The sequence below is a fragment of the Haemaphysalis longicornis genome, unplaced genomic scaffold (genome assembly GCF_048455015.1).
Source record: "Haemaphysalis longicornis isolate Haplotype H1 unplaced genomic scaffold, Haemaphysalis longicornis Haplotype H1 scaffold_7, whole genome shotgun sequence".
NCBI lineage: Eukaryota > Metazoa > Arthropoda > Arachnida > Ixodida > Ixodidae > Haemaphysalis > Haemaphysalis longicornis.
The window spans coordinates 106,991,353-107,008,396 of NW_027526422.1; the positions used below are offsets into that span (position 1 = coordinate 106,991,353).

At 47.4% G+C, this 17,044-nt stretch overlaps 1 protein-coding gene across 2 annotated transcripts in view; it reads left to right on the forward strand.

The window, feature by feature from the left end:
* The window catches only part of LOC144146786 (lysosomal alpha-glucosidase-like), a 152,593-nt gene that overhangs the window by 46,512 nt on the left and 89,037 nt on the right, over positions 1 to 17,044 (forward strand). Inside the window, exon 2 of one of the 2 annotated variants that reach the window (XM_077678718.1) lies at positions 8,318 to 8,431. The exons of the other annotated variant lie outside the window; for it this stretch is intronic. Within the exon in view, the coding sequence (XP_077534844.1) occupies positions 8,385 to 8,431 (47 nt within the window). The 5' untranslated portion in view covers positions 8,318 to 8,384. The remainder of the gene's footprint in view (positions 1 to 8,317; positions 8,432 to 17,044) is intronic. 2 annotated transcript variants of the gene reach the window in all.

Consider the following 17,044-nt stretch of genomic DNA (forward strand, 5'->3'; position numbering starts at 1 on the left):
AACTGAACCCGAACCCGAACCGTTATTTTTTGATAACGCTGAACCCGAACCGGAACTGAACTGAAAAAAGAAATAACGGTTGCCGGTTCATGCCGAAACGGTTCGAACTCCGTTGTTGATATTGCACAGTCAATGCAATTCGGGCCTTTTTTTTTCTTTCATGTACCATCCACTTCGTACTCGCTCACGCACTTTCCCCTCCAGACAATTGAAGCTTATCATGCTCTATGTAAGAACAGGGGAAATGAACGAGCACCAATGTAGCAATGGTCTGTTGCGTCTGCAAGCGCGAGTGTAGCGCAAGCTGACCAAACGAAATGTCATTCTCGGCAGCTTGCAGGGCATATAAAACGACTTTACCCTTCCCTATCTGCGACTTTATTGGAGCACTCAGGCTGCAGGAGTGCTCCACTGCGCAACAGCGAAAGCCCACACCCGATGTGTGCAAACTTTTTGCATTTCGTAATTTGTTTAAAATGTCCGACACCTGCAAATTGTTAATACTTGACAAGTGTGACCGCAGGAGTTGGTCAGTGGCTAAGCCGTTTGCTGCGGACCACAAGTGGCCTCCATCTCCCTTCCCCACGACGGTTTTTCTGAAGTAGATGGAAATCGAAAACATCCGTGTATCGAGATTTCGATCCACGTTTAATATCACCAGCTGGTTAAAATAAGCCTGCTGGCCTGCCACATAGGCTGCGCCTCGGAGCAGAGATATAGCACGGGGCATCAAATTCGCCAGTTTTAAAGCAAAGCTTTTTACCTCTGCCCCCCAAGGGTTCTTTCGCGACCGTTGGTGTAAACAGAAAACTCCCGCAAATAAATAAAAGAATTTACTGGCACCGCCAAGAACCGAACCTGGGTCTAATAGAGTAACAAAGCTAGAACCCGTTGTCTTACCAATTTAGCTACGAGGCCACGCGGAGATGGGGAAGACAAGTGGTGCACTCACCAAGCACATCTACGGGTTCAACCCCTGCATTCTCGCTGAATGCCACGCGATAGCCATTCAAGGAAGCTCACACCAACCTATGGAATCTCACTGCTAGTACGCCAATGTGCTAAAGCCTGAGACGTCCAGTGTTCACTCAAAAAATCCCAGCTCCTTGTCGTCCGCCCTCACGCCAAACGACACCTCAAGGAACACATTCAAGTACTCCTTGATGGCCAGGCCATCACTCCAAGCCCCAGCATCAAGATCATGGGCCTATATCTTCAGGCCAACACCAAAAGTGACGTGTCCTGGCAGCGCCTCAAACACAGCATCAATGGAATAATACACATGATCAGGCCAGTTGCCACTAAGAAGCCAAGCCTCAAGGGATCCGATACCTTTCGATTAGTTCAAGATTTTGCCCTCTCGGGAATCACTTACATCAACACCCTGTCTACTTCTCGGCATGGAGGACATAACAATGCTTTATACAATGATTATACAGGCGGTTGACCAGACCAAGCCGTTGGTCTTCCCATGAGTGCGTCCACAGAGAGGCTGCTTAGCACCGAGCTCTACAACACGCTGGAAGAACTGATAGAGGGTCATCTTTCTATCCAGAAGCTCTGAATGAGCAGAACTGCGGCGCGTCGCCGCATCGTTCACCAGATTGGTTGGGCAGCACAAAATGTCACTCCGCTTGATGTGCTCCTGGACGTTTGGCGACAAGAACTGAAGATGCTCCCTTTGCTTAGAAATATGACCCCTCACACGACGAGGGTCGCCCACAAGCACGGGCTCAAGCGCTCAACACCACCCTCTGTGGGGATCATGCAGTTATCTACACAGACGCATCCCAACATCGAGGGCAGCAGTACGCCATCATTGTGGCTACCTCCAGAACCAACCTCCTTGCTCGTGCCTCACCCACGACCGAAGACAAGACGGCAGCAGAAGAGGCAGCCATCGTCTTGGCTCTCACTCAACCAGGGGTTCGTAAGGTAGTCACCGATTCCCAACAAGCCTACCGCAATTACGAGTCGGGTTTCGTGTCCCGACCTGCACTGCGTGTGCTAAAAAACCACTCCCCAAGTGATTCCATTCAGCTCATCTGGACACCCGCTCACGCTTCCATGGAGGGCAACGAATACACCCACCAAGCTTGCACTTTTACCCGCCGTTCTGTGGAGCTATACAAGAACAGTAACCCGCTTGTATCGTTCAGGGACATAACCTAGCCTTATCGCCTTCACATACAGACCCTACCTTCGCCTTACCCTGACGTTTCCACAGAACAAAAAAACTACCCTACTGCTTATACAATCCGGCTCTTTCCCACACCCGACGCATCGTCACTTAATGCACCCGAATCGCTACGACGCTGAATGTAAATTTTTCTCAGAAGTAGGAACGCTCTGCCACATAATCGGGGTGTGAGACTTTAGCCCTGAGCACCCTCTCTTTCCGTCGACTACCGAACAAGAGCAATGGGAGACGCTGCTGTCCAGCCCCTCTCTGCTACCCAGCTTCAGCTGGTGGACAGAGCACAAGCGGCGCGGACTGAATATGGGCTAAAGTGAAGAAGGAACCACTCCCTGGGCCGCACTCTGGGCCGTTCAGAGATCTGAATAGAAGTATTTCCTCCTCCTGCTGCTCCTCCCCCTCCAGCTCCTCCTTCGTTTCTGCCGCCGATCTCGTCGCCTCCGTCCCCGACGGCTGAGACGGAGAAGTGAGATCGTCTAACACTGGGTTTGAGCTTTAACTTAATAAAAAAAAGAGTTTCCACTCATGTGCTACACCAATACAACTCAACCAACCAGCGTTCATGCATCATGCATTAATTTTACCTTACCAAAGCTCTTTAAAGTAATAGAGGGTGCTGTTATGTGCATTTCACTTCTCACTGGTTTCACTATTTGGAGAGCGACGTGAGTGAATTTAAGTGTGACGTCGCATGGGTAATCGTTGTGGGTGCCGTTTACAGCTTTGAATTCCAACCACACTCACAGGGTGGATTGGCGCTAATTTTTTTCAGCAGCTGATCAAAAGAGTGCTTTCAGAACGGCGTTCGGGAGGAGCGGCGTAAAGGCAAACACCAAAACAAAGGATGTCAGCTCGAGCTGTTTCAAGCATAACAGAAGCCAGAGGTCCGAAGAGGTGCGTTTGTTGGAGATGGCGCACGAGCCGGGCTGCTTTGAAATGCGAAAATTTCCATTGCAATCATCATGGGAAGGGTGTAAGGTGAGGCAAGGGCGTTGAGTTGTGGATGGGATACAGAAGGGTGAGTTGCGGAAAAAAACAATCGTCTTCCGGTGGCCAAGAAAACAGACATGCAGCCTAGTATTAGTTTCTTTTGTCGGGATAGCTTTGATGAAGTTTGCGTAGACACAAATGTGGAAGGAGGTTCGATTGGTACAATTATATCTGAATGAAATGGAAATGAATAAATAGCCAATGTGGGTGTATCGATAGCGATTTTTCTAGGTGCCATTGATGTTTAAGAAATATAAATGTAAAACAAAGTCTGGAAACTAAAAACGAAAGGTCACCCTTGAAATACGACTCCCAGGCTATATTTTGATTCATGGTTAATTTTATTTGCACACGGGTAGGAATTACTCACGGTGCAAAACGGATTTATTATTTAAGCACAGGAACAGATCGGTGAATCATTGGTAATACTAGTTAACCCAGACCATTTGATCTCTCGCTTTAGACTGTTATTAGCGCACAAAATACTTGAGGAACGGATCAGTCCTTTTCAGGATCCAAAGATAGAGTCCAGTGTGGCGACGGTCACAGCTTCAGCCGTTCGCTGGCGAGAAACCTGCGTGACGGTATTGTATGCGGGACTAGACTGCAGCGCGGTCTTTATCTCCCGTGCGGCTCTGTAGCAGAAAGTGCTGCTGAGTGGACGCGCTTATCACCGGGTTGAAAGACATTTTCTCGGTAAAGAGAGCTAAACAAGAGACAGATCCGGCTGCCGCGTACCGCACAAAAACGAAAGGTATAGGGAATAGACAGCAACAAAAGGATAACTGAATCCGCCTGTCGTGCCACAAAGCTTCAAATCGTATACTTAAGAGACCTTACTTCTTTGAAGGAGTAAACCTTTTAGCCAACTAGCGAACAGCACGCTCGGTTTTGTTGGACGAAATTATAACCATTCTCCGTGTTTTATTATCGTCCCCGCCCCCCCCCCCAAAAAAAAATAATAACTATGAAAGTTTGCGGAAATCCTGCACGGGCAAGCCATCCCGGGCGTATTTATTAAAGATAAATGAGCACTTGTCTTGACGCCCTAGAAAGTTTGTTGAAATTTATTTATTTATTTATTTATTTATTTATTTATTTATTTATTTATTTATTTGTTTATTTATTTATTTATTTATTTATTTATTTATTTATTTATTTATTTATTTATTTATTTACTTACCTTAAGAGCCTCGATGGCATTACATAAGGGAGCTTTCATACAGCAATCAATGACAACAGCAATTTTTCTAACAAGAAAAGAAGAATACAAGAAAACATGCGCAGGATACACAGTCGGTAAACCAAAATAAGCAAGAAAGAACACAGCAAGTTTTTCACAAGTGAGCACATTGAAAAAGCTGCACATCGCATTATACAGCAGCAAAAAAAAAAAAAAAATGGCAGCGGCTGAGATTGTCTATGACATTCAAGGAACGCCAATAATGCACTCTGGAAAGATGATTGCTGTGTATGCGTTACAATGCCAGCAGGCAGAGCATTCCACTCATTTATCGACAAAACAAGGGGTGAGTATTGGTGTTTTTTTGTGCGAGGAAATATAGGTTCTATTTTATGATCATGGTCGACGCTTGTTGAAATGTGCGAAGCAGGGAAGCAGGGGGAATGGACGTATGGTGGAACGGCGAATTACTGTGATATAATTTGTGTACGAAAGATAAGCGGAAATATTTTCTGCGCGTGGCTAGCGGTGAGAGATTCAAACTTTCCCTAATGGATGACGCACTTTCATAGCGAGAATAACATGGCAAAATAAATCATGTGGCTTTGTTTTGAACAGATTCCAGCGTGTCAGTGAGGATGGCTGTGTGAGGGTGCCATACTATGGAAGCATATTCTAGGGTTGGTCTCATTACAGTATTGTATGTGTGAAGTTTGGTGCCTCTGTTCGCAAGTTTCAGGAGGCGCTTAAGAAGACCAAGTTTCCGTAATGCTTTCGCAGTAACATAATCTACGTGGCTAGTACAGGTTAAATCAAAGTGGAATAAAATGCCTAGATAATTAATAGATGGAACTGTTTAAATTAATAAGTTGTTTATGACATACTCATTGGGCGAAGGATCTGCAACAGAGAGGAACACAGCAAGGATCTGACAGGAAAATTTTGCAAAACACAGAAAACAGGTTAAAACATAAAATACGAGCCCATTGCCGCCCGAAAAACTAACGTATGCATAAACCCACTCCGTTTTTCAGGATCATCGCAAACATTGCTTCGTGCGGCCGTAAAAAAATTAAAAAATAAAGGTCCTGCCAGCTCCACGGTCAGTGTTCGCATTTCATAATTGTAGCTGCTCTGACTGTCCAAACACAGTCCACAAAGCCCCCTCATAGTCCTTCCTATTCTCTCACACACAAAAAAAATGGCGGCGTATCTGCTCCTTTCGTCGCAAATGTCCACAAAAGACGATAGTCTTTGTCGACATTTGACAAGTAAATGCCTCCCTTCGCAGTTCCGCTCACATCTCATGTTGTCCCTCTTGCGTTGCGCTCCTCCCAAGGTAAACACGCTAAAGCCAATATAAATTTACCGCGTTCCACTGCTCCAGGACGGGTGCCTAGGGTGCCTCGATGCCAACGCTGCCGCACGACGGAGACGCGCTTGAATCGAGGCGCCTTACTACAACATTTATATAACCGCCTTGCCCTACTCCACGTGCGTTCCAAGAAGAACGTGTAACCTGTGTAGTGGAACCTTTCGTAACTGTGGTCGGTTGAATTCATATGCCGCCAGAAGCTATGGTGGCGGGGGGCGAGAGAAGGCGACAGTGTGATTTTTTTCTGCAGTTGATGTAGTATTTCATTTCGCAAAAATCAAGTATATATAAATTTTTTTGTAAGGGAACACTGTTAATACCCCCTGGGTATGAATTTTCTGCCTCATAATTGCGTAATGTCTTGTTCTTGTTCAACAATGTTGATAAGTCTGTACATATAAACCGAACTTAGACGAGTCGGATTTCGCTGTGAGTATATAAGGCTATTTCGCAGACTTCCTTTCACTTTGGAAGAGTAGGTGAATCGAGCGACGGACAGAGTCAGAGAGAGAAACAGACATACAGACAGACCAAAATTTTTGTGTTTAAGTAGCCCAAGGAAGACTATCGTCTTTAAAAGTCGAATCAGTTCCACGGAGCAGGGCACCACCACTCGCAGAGATCCCACCAGTGGCGTCTCCACCCTCTAGACGCCCAGCGGTCAGCCTTTACCGAGTCAAGCCATTTTGGCTCTGCTTCCTCCGCCGTATACGCCACTCCCCTCCGACGCTCCGCCCACCTCCTGTTCCGCATAAGCTACGGGAATGGCTAATCACGATGCTGTCGAATCCACAATGGCTGACGTTAGGAAACGGAAGTTCTACCGCACACCACATCTGAAACATTCAATACCCCAGCTGCTCAGCGACAGCCTCCACCCCCTGAGCCCGAAATCTATTTCGTTCGGCTTTAAGTGGCAGGTAAACTGTTTGGCAGGAGGTGAGCGATCCCATTTTCGCGGTTCTTATTTCAATCGTGGTTTCGCGGTTTTTCTTTTATTTCTGTTTCCCGATCACCTCTCACGCTGTTCCACTCCCGTCTCGTTCCTCCCAAGGTAGCACGCTAGAGGTCTGCTCAAATCAATTTAATTTTACCACGTTCCACTGCTCCAAGTCGGGTGCCTCGATGTCAGCGCTGCCGTACGGCGGAGACGCACGTGAATCGAGGCACCCTAGTACAACGTTTATAGAACCACGTTGCTCTACTCCACGAGTGTTTCAAGCGGAACGTGAAAGCTGTCTAGTGGAACCTTTCGTTGCAGTTGCCGTTTTATTTCTTAATCTTAAATGCCGCCATGAGCTATAATAGCGCGGGCAACACCAGGCGATGGTTTTCTGCAGTAGACGTAGTATTTCATTTGCTATCGCAAAAACCAATCATTCATGAACTTTTTAATAGAGTGGCACTGCAAATGTTACGTATGTGTTTTCTGCCTGCCCTTTTCTGCCCTTTCTTTCTGCCCTTTTTTTTGCGTAATGTCTTGTTCGTCTTCATCACTGTTGACAAGTATGAACAATACCACCGAACTTAGACGTTTAGATTTGGCTGTGCGTATATAAGACTATTGCGCAGCTTCTGTTTCACTTTGGCTAGGTGGCTGAATCGAATCACAGACAGACAGACCAAAATTACTGCGTTTAAGTAGCCCAAGGAAGACTATCGTCTTTCAAAAATTCTTCCCATGTCCGGAATCGGACATGGGTACGTCGAATTATGAAGCCGGCCTCTATAAGACTGCTCCATTTCGACATGGTCGAAGCGTTCGGAAAACTCAGACGACAATCAAAGAATCCGTCAAGAAAAGAATCGCGTTGCTCTTGGGGCAGCAAGGCTGTTAGCCACAAGTCATTAGGCCTAACTTCCCATTGTGAGGTTTAGGACGTTAGTCCTAAAGTCACATGTTGGGGTTTGACACCTCAAACCGGTACCCACTCAAAAAAGTGCTCACTGAACGCCAAGCAGCAGGTACCGATTCACGCCAAACACCAGAAAGCCAAACGTTAGGCCTACGGAGTGCACACCGGAGAGTTGCTGTGAGTACTCTAGAAAAGTGGTGCGTTCCTCCAAAGTGGCACATACGCGCAGTGTGGGATTGACAAACCAAAGAATCCATCGCGAGAAAGCTTCGCGTTCAACAATCGTCATCGTCAGACGGAGGGGTGCATCATTTTTTGCTGAGAGGCAGTGAGGGGTATAAAGAAAACTGTTAAGTAACAAATAGTTGGAGTTTGGGAAAAGGACGTGAAGAGACTGTTGGGAACTGAAGGGTGTAACCAGAAGTCCAGGGCGCCAGAGGCACCACCTCCTACCTAAAGTTGCTCCCTGAATTAGATAATAGTGACCTTGAGGTCATGGGCAGGCAACAGGTGCATCCTATGTCTCGACAACAGTGAAATATGTAATGCTTGAGTTCTTGTTCCGTCACAGTATCTTTCGACATGAACATGTTGCGTGGAAAAGGGTGTATGTTTCTGCGCATTTGGCAATTACAACTTAGTGTAGGTTGTCTCCTACTAAACATCTTGGCCCATCTCTATTTCTGGACATGTGTGTTGGTTTGTATCCTGCGCAGAGTTGGCGATTCTTCCGCATCAAGAACCCAGCGTGACCCGGGGAAGACTCGTGTGCACAGGCGCAAGATGAGCCGGCGTTCTCCATGTTTTTCGGGGAAGTCCCAAGAAGCCCGGTATGTGAGTTTGCGTGCTTCTGGCTAGGCTGCCTTATTCCCTTCCAGACCTTCGTGTCCTTGTTGTGAATGGGACCATGTTTGTGAAGCGTTTAGTACTCTGCCTGCAGCCGAAAATGTAATCGCCTTTTGAAAGGATGTAATGATGTTTCAGCTTCTATTCGATAGTTCCGCTAGGCGGATAACCAAGAGGATCTCGGTCAGGCACAGTAGAAAATAAGTTTATCGCGGTGAAAGGCAAGGTACGCCAACGATCGGCCATACCAGACAGATTCCTCTCGGGATTGAAGAAGCGGTTTTCTGGGCTCTTAAAGGAGTCATGAAGAGAAAACACAAGTTTGGTTTATTCAAAATATTGCCTTGTTAGAATCATACCGACACCACTTTTAACGGCAGCTTCGCTCAAATAAGCTACATAATAAGGAAAAAAGGGAATAACCATGCGACCCCTTAGCTCATTTCCCGCAACAAAACCTATGATGTCGTACCAGGCAGCTCTGCGATTGCCGGAGGGCGGCAAAAGAAAACGATGAACCACGGCTTCTACGACTTTGAAGATGAAGACTTCCTGACATCAGGGCGCTCAGAGAAGACGCATGCTCGAGCGGAAGTCTTCCGATACCTTGATGACCCGAGCAATGATTTCGCCATGCTGCAGGACTTTCCAGTCATGAAGGCAGTGCTTGTTAGTTGTAACACAAACTTGTGCTCTTCTTCAGCTGTAGAGAAACTTTTGTAATTTGCAAGCCTCATTTTCAGACCAAATCGACGTTTTCTGGAAGACGGCTTGTTTGCTTAGGTGCAACTAATGTTGTTTTCGCGTGTCGCGAGTGAAGTTATGTAATGGTTTTGAAGATTCAATTATATTAGCGATTTGATTTTGTGCATTTATTGCTTTCGAAATACCTAAGGCTTCATAAAACTGTGTAATAACATGACGTCACCGAAATAGAAAGAAAACGAATTTCAGTATCTTTATCTCCATTGTTTCACTTATATTTCGGAATACATTTTTTTCTGTGCCTGGAAAACTATCTCTGAAATATCCCGTTAAGTCAAGCTTAAATGTATCTTAGTATCTGTATTTTAGACACCCAACCCATGCGTGGCGATACTTGTATTCCAGAATACATTTTGAAGTATCTCTGCTCAGCCGGGGCTACGCCGGGGTCAAGTCCAGCCGGTAGCTGTGCTGAGCTCTCCAGTCTATATTAAAGAGCGCCCTCTGTCAATCTTACGCGACCGTTCCGTAGGAAGCCATACTCATATATTTCATGATGATTTTTTAACTTTTCCACGTGGCATCATTCATCTTTTTCCAGACAGATCTCGTGGCGGCAGGCACGGTCGCGTACAATTCTAAAAGTAATGCAGAAATTTGTGTAATTGGCATGGCCTCGGTTTAGTTTTTATTGCTGCTTATTTAGTTCGTTCCTGCTCATATTATAGGCTCTTCTTGGTTTTGGGCAGCATGGGGTTACTCTTTCGGCCACGTTTTGACTAAGGTGGAACAATATTGACGCCGGCGTAAGTTCTGCCGCGACACGCGTTCTGGAGGGATGGCTCCAGTTCTGTGTACTGCTGGTGATTGTGTCTGCCGAGCATGCCACCACCAACGGGGCTTAGAACTGACCTCACTGCACAAGCGCGGCGCCTGCTGATATCGCGTATTCTTTCTTTCGTCTCCGCCGTAGTATCATTGTCCTACGTTCCACACTCCATGTGCTGCCGTGCCAGGCTCTCCGCAGCATCTGGCTGCCTCAATCTATATTTTCGGTTTGCAGCAGTGGCGTATTTCCGCGGACTCTTGATAAGCATGTCTGAGAGCAGACGCCTAGCAGCCATGGGTGTGTGTAGCAGAAATTCCACTGTGCGTTCAATTAAAACGGAAAATTCGTGGTAGAGGGAAACGAACGCAGGGACGCACAGCAAATGCCATCTTGAGATTTCCCCACAGCTGCACCTGTGTTTTCATGCTTTCTAAGTGAACGCGTTATGGCTCCATTTTCCGATACTTCCCTGCTCCATCCCGTGTGTGCCATTAAAATTATGTGGAGCTATCGTAACACAGATTTGCTATCGTATCGTAACACAGATCAGAATTGCTGTCGATAAATCCTATTGAAACCAAAAAAAGAAAACCCCTAGGTCCGGGGTTCTTGGGCACAAAAAGATGTCTTCAGACTGGTCGCATACCCACTCAAGGGGATTATCCAATGACGACTCCAGCTGCCTGCTGTAAGAAGCTGACAGCTCATTTAGCCATTTCCATTTGGCAGTGAAGTCAGCATGCCCTCCAAATTACCCACTCAGTGGAATTGGCCACAAAGGAGGATAGGTGCAACTAGAGGCTCGTGGGAGGTTTAGCAATGTTCACAGCCTGGTGATTTGACATTCCAATCACTTAGACCGGTTTACATGTCAGCAACGATTTTCCCTTTGCGTTGAGACAATTACAGGGAAGGGACAAATAGGTTCTTCAAGGACCATGGTGAAAGGTTTAAACTTCGCTGCTGGCAACAAAATGCATAGCTAGATATTTTCCTTATGGGAACTTTGCTGCGGGTCAAGGCTCATTCTAGTGTTAATGCCTCTTCACGTCCTCTTTTTGTACGGTCAATCACTAATACAATTGGCGTCATGGATTTGCTCTACGACTTTCATTCCCGGCTCGTTGGTCTGGGGGTATGATTCTCGCTTTGGGTGCGACAGGTTCCGTGTTCGAACCACGAACGAGCCCATTTTCTTAATTCTAAAAAGCTAATCTAAATCTAAATCAGGTCATCCCCCAGTTTTATTACCAAACATGGCGTTACTTTAGCCTAATGTTGTGTCTTCTCCCGTGAGCGCGAGTCACCAACTGCAACACGGGATGTATGCGGGGAGCTGCGTTTCATTTAGTTCCGATTTTGTTTTTTGTTTTGTTTTTGTGGCTGCCTACGTGGTTACGTCTTGGCCACATTTGCCTAGTACGGCTCTATTTGTCATAAAAAGATCAGGATAGTCAAATGCACCTGAAAAAAAGAAATAATGGGGTGGTGCCGACCATCGCTAACCACGTGATGCCCACGTGCTTATCTAAGCGCGGAATGCGACTACGAGTCTGCTTCACGATATCGCTAAAATCGATAACATGTCAAGAGGCGCATTATGTTTACCTATCCGGGCACGCCATCGGGCTACTGGAAACTTAATAAAGAGGTGTTCCGGGTGGGTGCACGAGTTCTGTACTGAGAACGTCAGGCAGATTGAAATCCTGCAGTGTGCGTGGCTTGTAAAAGGGTTGAGAAGATCAAATTTTTTTTTTTTGCTTCGGAAAATAAAAGAACGGCCTCTAATTAGGCGAAGTGAAGAACACTTGTCTTTCTTTTAGTGCAGCTTGTTATATAAAATGTGCATAGCAGCGAAAAAGGAATACGGAAGAGGCAAGTGAGCCTATTGATGTACAGTCAACATCTGACGACTGCCCTGGGCACTTTGGCTAGTGAGAGGAAATACCAGCAAAGAGAATTGCTGAAGGCTTATTGTGAACGGCCACTCATGGAGTGTCTGGTACTAACATTGTTACTTAAATATATGAACATTCAGCAGTGGTGGCCTCCAGGGTTTAGTTGTAGACCGCTGCTTTTGCGCCACCGCGTAGCGCAACGCCTAAACACCCCACCAGCTGTCACCTGCAAAATTATCGCGTCATGCCACATCTTGCCTCAGGTTCCTTAACTGAGTAACGCACCTCGACTTCGTCACTGAGCTTCGGACACCTGGGGCCGTTTAACCTGCGCCTAAATAATCCAAGTGTAAATTAATGTTGTACGCGCCGTAACACGGAGCGTTATGAGGATTGCTGTAGTGGAGAATTCCAAGCTAGTTCAGAACATTCACGGTTCACCATGATGAGCAACAATCACGCCCACACAGGCAAAACTCTCACTCGCATCCAGCAGAAAAACCTCCGCGGTGGCCTGAGACCGAATGTGCGCAGAAGCATGTATAGTTATTCACAACGGAGAGGGAAGAGGGGTGCTTGCGAGGCTTAAGTATACCCTGATGCGTGGAGGTCAACGCCGCGTTCCGTAAAAGGGGTATACCTCTCTTTAGCAGCTCTGGTCTCAGATAGTACAGTGTTAACGGATTGTCGATTTGTATTCTCAGCTGGATGGAATCCCAGTCCCATAATTCTATTCTAATGACGCGTCTAAAGCGCTGCAAAAAAGCCACTCAATACCTTCGAACACACAACGGCAGATTGATTCAGATTCAATGAGCATCAGGTGCAAATGTGATTGCGCCTTCCTCGTGGAGTACCTCCTCAGTTCGTGAATTCCTGGCCCTGGCTCAATGTTCAGGCTCTCGTCACCAGGTGTTGCTGGATCTTAGCGTCCCGACTGGTCAGGCAAGCCATTTACTTGTTGTAGGGTGCTGCGGGATTTGGAGTGGTGGTCGGGCTTTGTTCACACCCCCATACCTGGTGCTGCAGGGTGCGGAAAAAGGGAAGAAATTACAGTTGGTGGGGCATTGAGTTCGGTAGATGGCGTCAACGAGGGTTCTGTCGGGATAGCCATTTTTCTGCAGTCTTCCGAAGAGGTGGCCTAATCGCTTCATGGTCCTAGGTGTGGTACGGGGTATTTACTTCGCCTAAGGCAGCAGTGGGCTACTATCACCTATTGCTTTATATCTTATTTCGGCATAATTTAAGTGCGTATGGGTCTAGGATACAACAAGCGAGGCCGTTTTTTCTTTGAGAAAGGGGGGGGGGGTATGTTTCTAGGTGAATGTGAACGGGTAGCGGCAAGTGCCGACCCGTCCGTGGCCTTTAGCAGGTTCGCGTCTGGGTACCCAGGTGCGGTGTAGTCCTCGAAGCCGAGGGGTAGTCTTGAGGATGCAAAGCGCTGTTTTGGAAATGCTTCCCTGTAGATAATTACGGCAGCCCCTTTGATGCATTGCGATGGGGCATCAGAGCCCTTCGATTTCATCACCGCCTGTCGAGGCAGCTACGCAATGCGATTTCCTCGGCGAATTTTCTAGGTGTGTGCAGACGGTCAGGGCGGTTGTTTCATGCTCTTTTGCGTTCGTTACATATACCGCGGGGGCTGCCCGATGTGAGTACGGGAACGCATCAGTATTTAACCTGCAGTTTGGCTATCGTTGTATTTGAGGCGCCTGGCTCGTGCTCTGTCAATGCGGCAAGGCTCACTGTGAACATTAAGCCTTTACATGCATGTTAAAATCAACTCTTACTCCAGGACATGCCGCCGTTCTTGTACAGTCCCACTTCGCTACCTCTCCCGTCATCCTCCCCGAATTCTCATCCTGTAATCACGAAGTCATTGCAGTTTTAACACGCCTCCCTTCTGGCCGCAAAATTATTCTCGTCTCAGCCTACTACAAACCTATCGACAGTTCCTCACGTTCCTCCGAGTTTGCCTGGATCCCGGCTTTCGTCACCCGTCACCCAAATATTCCAATACTCATTTGTGGTCACTTCAACGCCCCTCACCCACAATGGGGTTACAGCCGCCCATCTGCTCGAGGAAGCTCTCTCGCCGACACCATGGATCTCCACAATTTCATTCTTATCAATGAACCTTTCCAAAAGACAAGAATTGGCCTTCATAAAGCTCAGGAAGATACCACACCGGACCTCACTTGGGCAACACCCAATCTCATCAAAAGTTGGTCCCCCTACTCTACAACCTGGGGCAGTGATCACTTCCCCCTCCTAATAACGTTTCGTGGCAAGAAGACGCGCACCAAGCAAACACTATCACGACTAGACTGGGACACCTTCCGCGAATATATCGACCAAAAAGACCCCCCTGCCTCTTTCGATGATTTTGCGAATCTTATTCGAACTTCTACCCAAGCAGCCACCGAAGAAATCGAGTGCTCTTCCGACACACCAGCTCTCGATGCCCACCTCACAAACCTCTGGAAAAAAGTTCACTATCTCACACAACTGTACCGCTCTACCGGCAAACGTCATACAATCCTCGTCCGCATCCGCCGCCAGTATAAACTTATCACGTCATACCAACGTTGCCTTTCCAATAAGCACTGGAATGATCTCTGTGCCACACTCGGTCATGGAAAAGGCCTTCGGGCTCTCTGGAAAATTCACCAAAGTCTTGGACCTAAGAAAAAGCAGCGACTTCCACTATTTGCTACCCTCACGCTCACAAAAGACCCAGTCAGCGTTGAACATGATATCATTATGGCTTTCTTCCCCCACGCCCAACTCCATCCCCCTCCTCCTCCTCTTCCACACATACCCATTTCATCGCCACAGGACGACCTCGACCTTCCCTTCACCTTCAATGAACTTTACACGGCCATTCACCAAGGTAAACCCAAATCTGCCCCTGGACATGACGGTGTGACCTGGAAACACCTCCGCAACTTGCCAAAACCTGCCCTTGTTGCCTTACTTGGCCATGTTAACCGCTGCTGGGAAAATGGTGAAGTTACTGAGCATCTTAAGCTCACTCTCATCTTCCCTATTCCCAAACCCAAGAAGCCTGGTACCGGCCCAACTGACCTCACCAACCTCCGACCCATCTCTCTTACTCCTGTTTTCCGCAAACTCATAGAAAGGCTAATCAATAACCGTATCACCCATTACCTCGAATATGTCAAACCATACTTTCACCCTGCACAGACTGGCTTCCGCCCTAACCTGAGCACTCACGATAGTCTTTGGCTATTACGTCGAGTGATCAATCGCTCCCATCACAACCACTCTCCTCCCGACTTGATCCTAGCAGTTGACCTACGCAAGGCTTTTGATCGCGTTAATCAATCTGCCATACTAGAGGAACTGGCGCACGCCTACCCAAGCACCCGGGCACAAATCTGGATCCGCAATTTTTTGAACGCTCGGCCAATACGACTTCAAGGATCTCACCCAGGCTGGACTCCTCGCACGTACTACCTTGACCGCGGGGTACCTCAGGGATCCATACTTTCCCCGATACTATTTAATCTCGCCATGGTGAGGGTCGCTCGAAATCTCGAACGTGACTCTGCTGCACGATTCACAATATATGCAGACGATGTAACCATATGGACTGAATCAGCCGACTTTTCATGCTACGAAGACATGCAAACCGAACTCCAAGCCGCCGCAAATAGCCTTGAATGCTCTTTGGCGAGCATTTCTCCTCCACTAGTTGGCACCGCATGGGCTTCTCCTGACCTCCCTTCCATCCAAGGCAAACGATCCCTTAATATCCCATGTGCTACCATCCTCGAAGCGGAACTCCATGCTATTGTTCAAGCCATAGACTACCTCATGTTTGACTTTGACTCCTCCGTGCCTTCCCAGATACGCATCCTGACAGACTCTTTCGAAGCCCTACAGACTCTAAAATGTCCTACGTCGACAAATACCATCGCCAACAAAATCATTCATCAGATCTCCATCCTGAAATCTAGCGGCATTCATGTTCGCATCGACTGGTCACCTGGACATGAGGGGTCATCACCGGGGGAACCAGGCAGCCCACTCGGCTGCGCGGGAGTGTATAACCTCTAGTCCTCCGCTGCTACCCGACTTGGCTCCTCCACCTACTGAGACATTACCACCAGCGATACAGCTTCTACGTTACAAAAAGGAAAAAAAAGACCGCCTCAAGGCCCTGACTCCAACCGGCTTTTTATCCGCCCTGCCCCCGCTCCCAAGATCAGCCGAAATTTTCATAAACAAATATTTTGCTAATGCTAGCCTTACCCCTGAGACCTTCCGGAAATGGTACACCCCGTCTCTACCGCCTCGATGTCCCTTCTGCGCCTCCCCCACTCCCGCCAATCTCCAGCACCTAATTTGGCACTGCCCGAAGTTCGTGCGCTACAGAACCTTCAAGCCTCCTCCAAATACAGCCTCTCTTTACATCGACCCTCGTACACTGGAACCCTCCATGATGGCTTTAATTGCACACTTTTCCCTAAAAAGCGGTCTAGCGCGAGCAGTCTAGAGTCGTGAGCCTGCTCTCCTCACCCCACGCGGCCTCTTCAGCATTCTTAAGGAGCCCACCTGTTTTGGGTCGAACTGTACTCATTTAAGATGTCCCAAGTTACAACCCCCCCCCCGTCTATTTCCCCTTCCCCCACTTGACGTAGAGTCTTCCTGCCACAATAAAGGCTACCTCCTCCTCCTCCTCCTTCGGGAGAGAGGACAGAGAAAACATTTATTCCTGCCACAGTTAGTGAGGGTTGCCGCAGCTGGGTGGAAGCAATCTAGGCTACAGGAATGACTTTCTTAGGCGCAGAGCCGCATCTACATTCCACCAACCTTAAAGGTTCCTTGGTAGCATTTGGGGAGCACGTCAACCCCAACGAGTGATTTTTCTTTTGGATTTTTTAATTTCTTGTGTTAATCGCGTGAAATGGCTGCATCAGATATTCGTTTGTATTCAAGCAGTTCACGTTCTATTTTCCAGGTTTTAATATTCGCATCTTTTCTCTTTTTTTAGTTAAAGGGACCCTGCAACAGTTTTGATAAGCGCTTTCACTATTTCCTTCGCGCCTGGAACCACTGCGAAAGCTATAGTTATCGCCAGCACGGAGATGCACTGCGTGATTTGCTCGTCGTACCAAATACGCCTACCATTTCTGCTT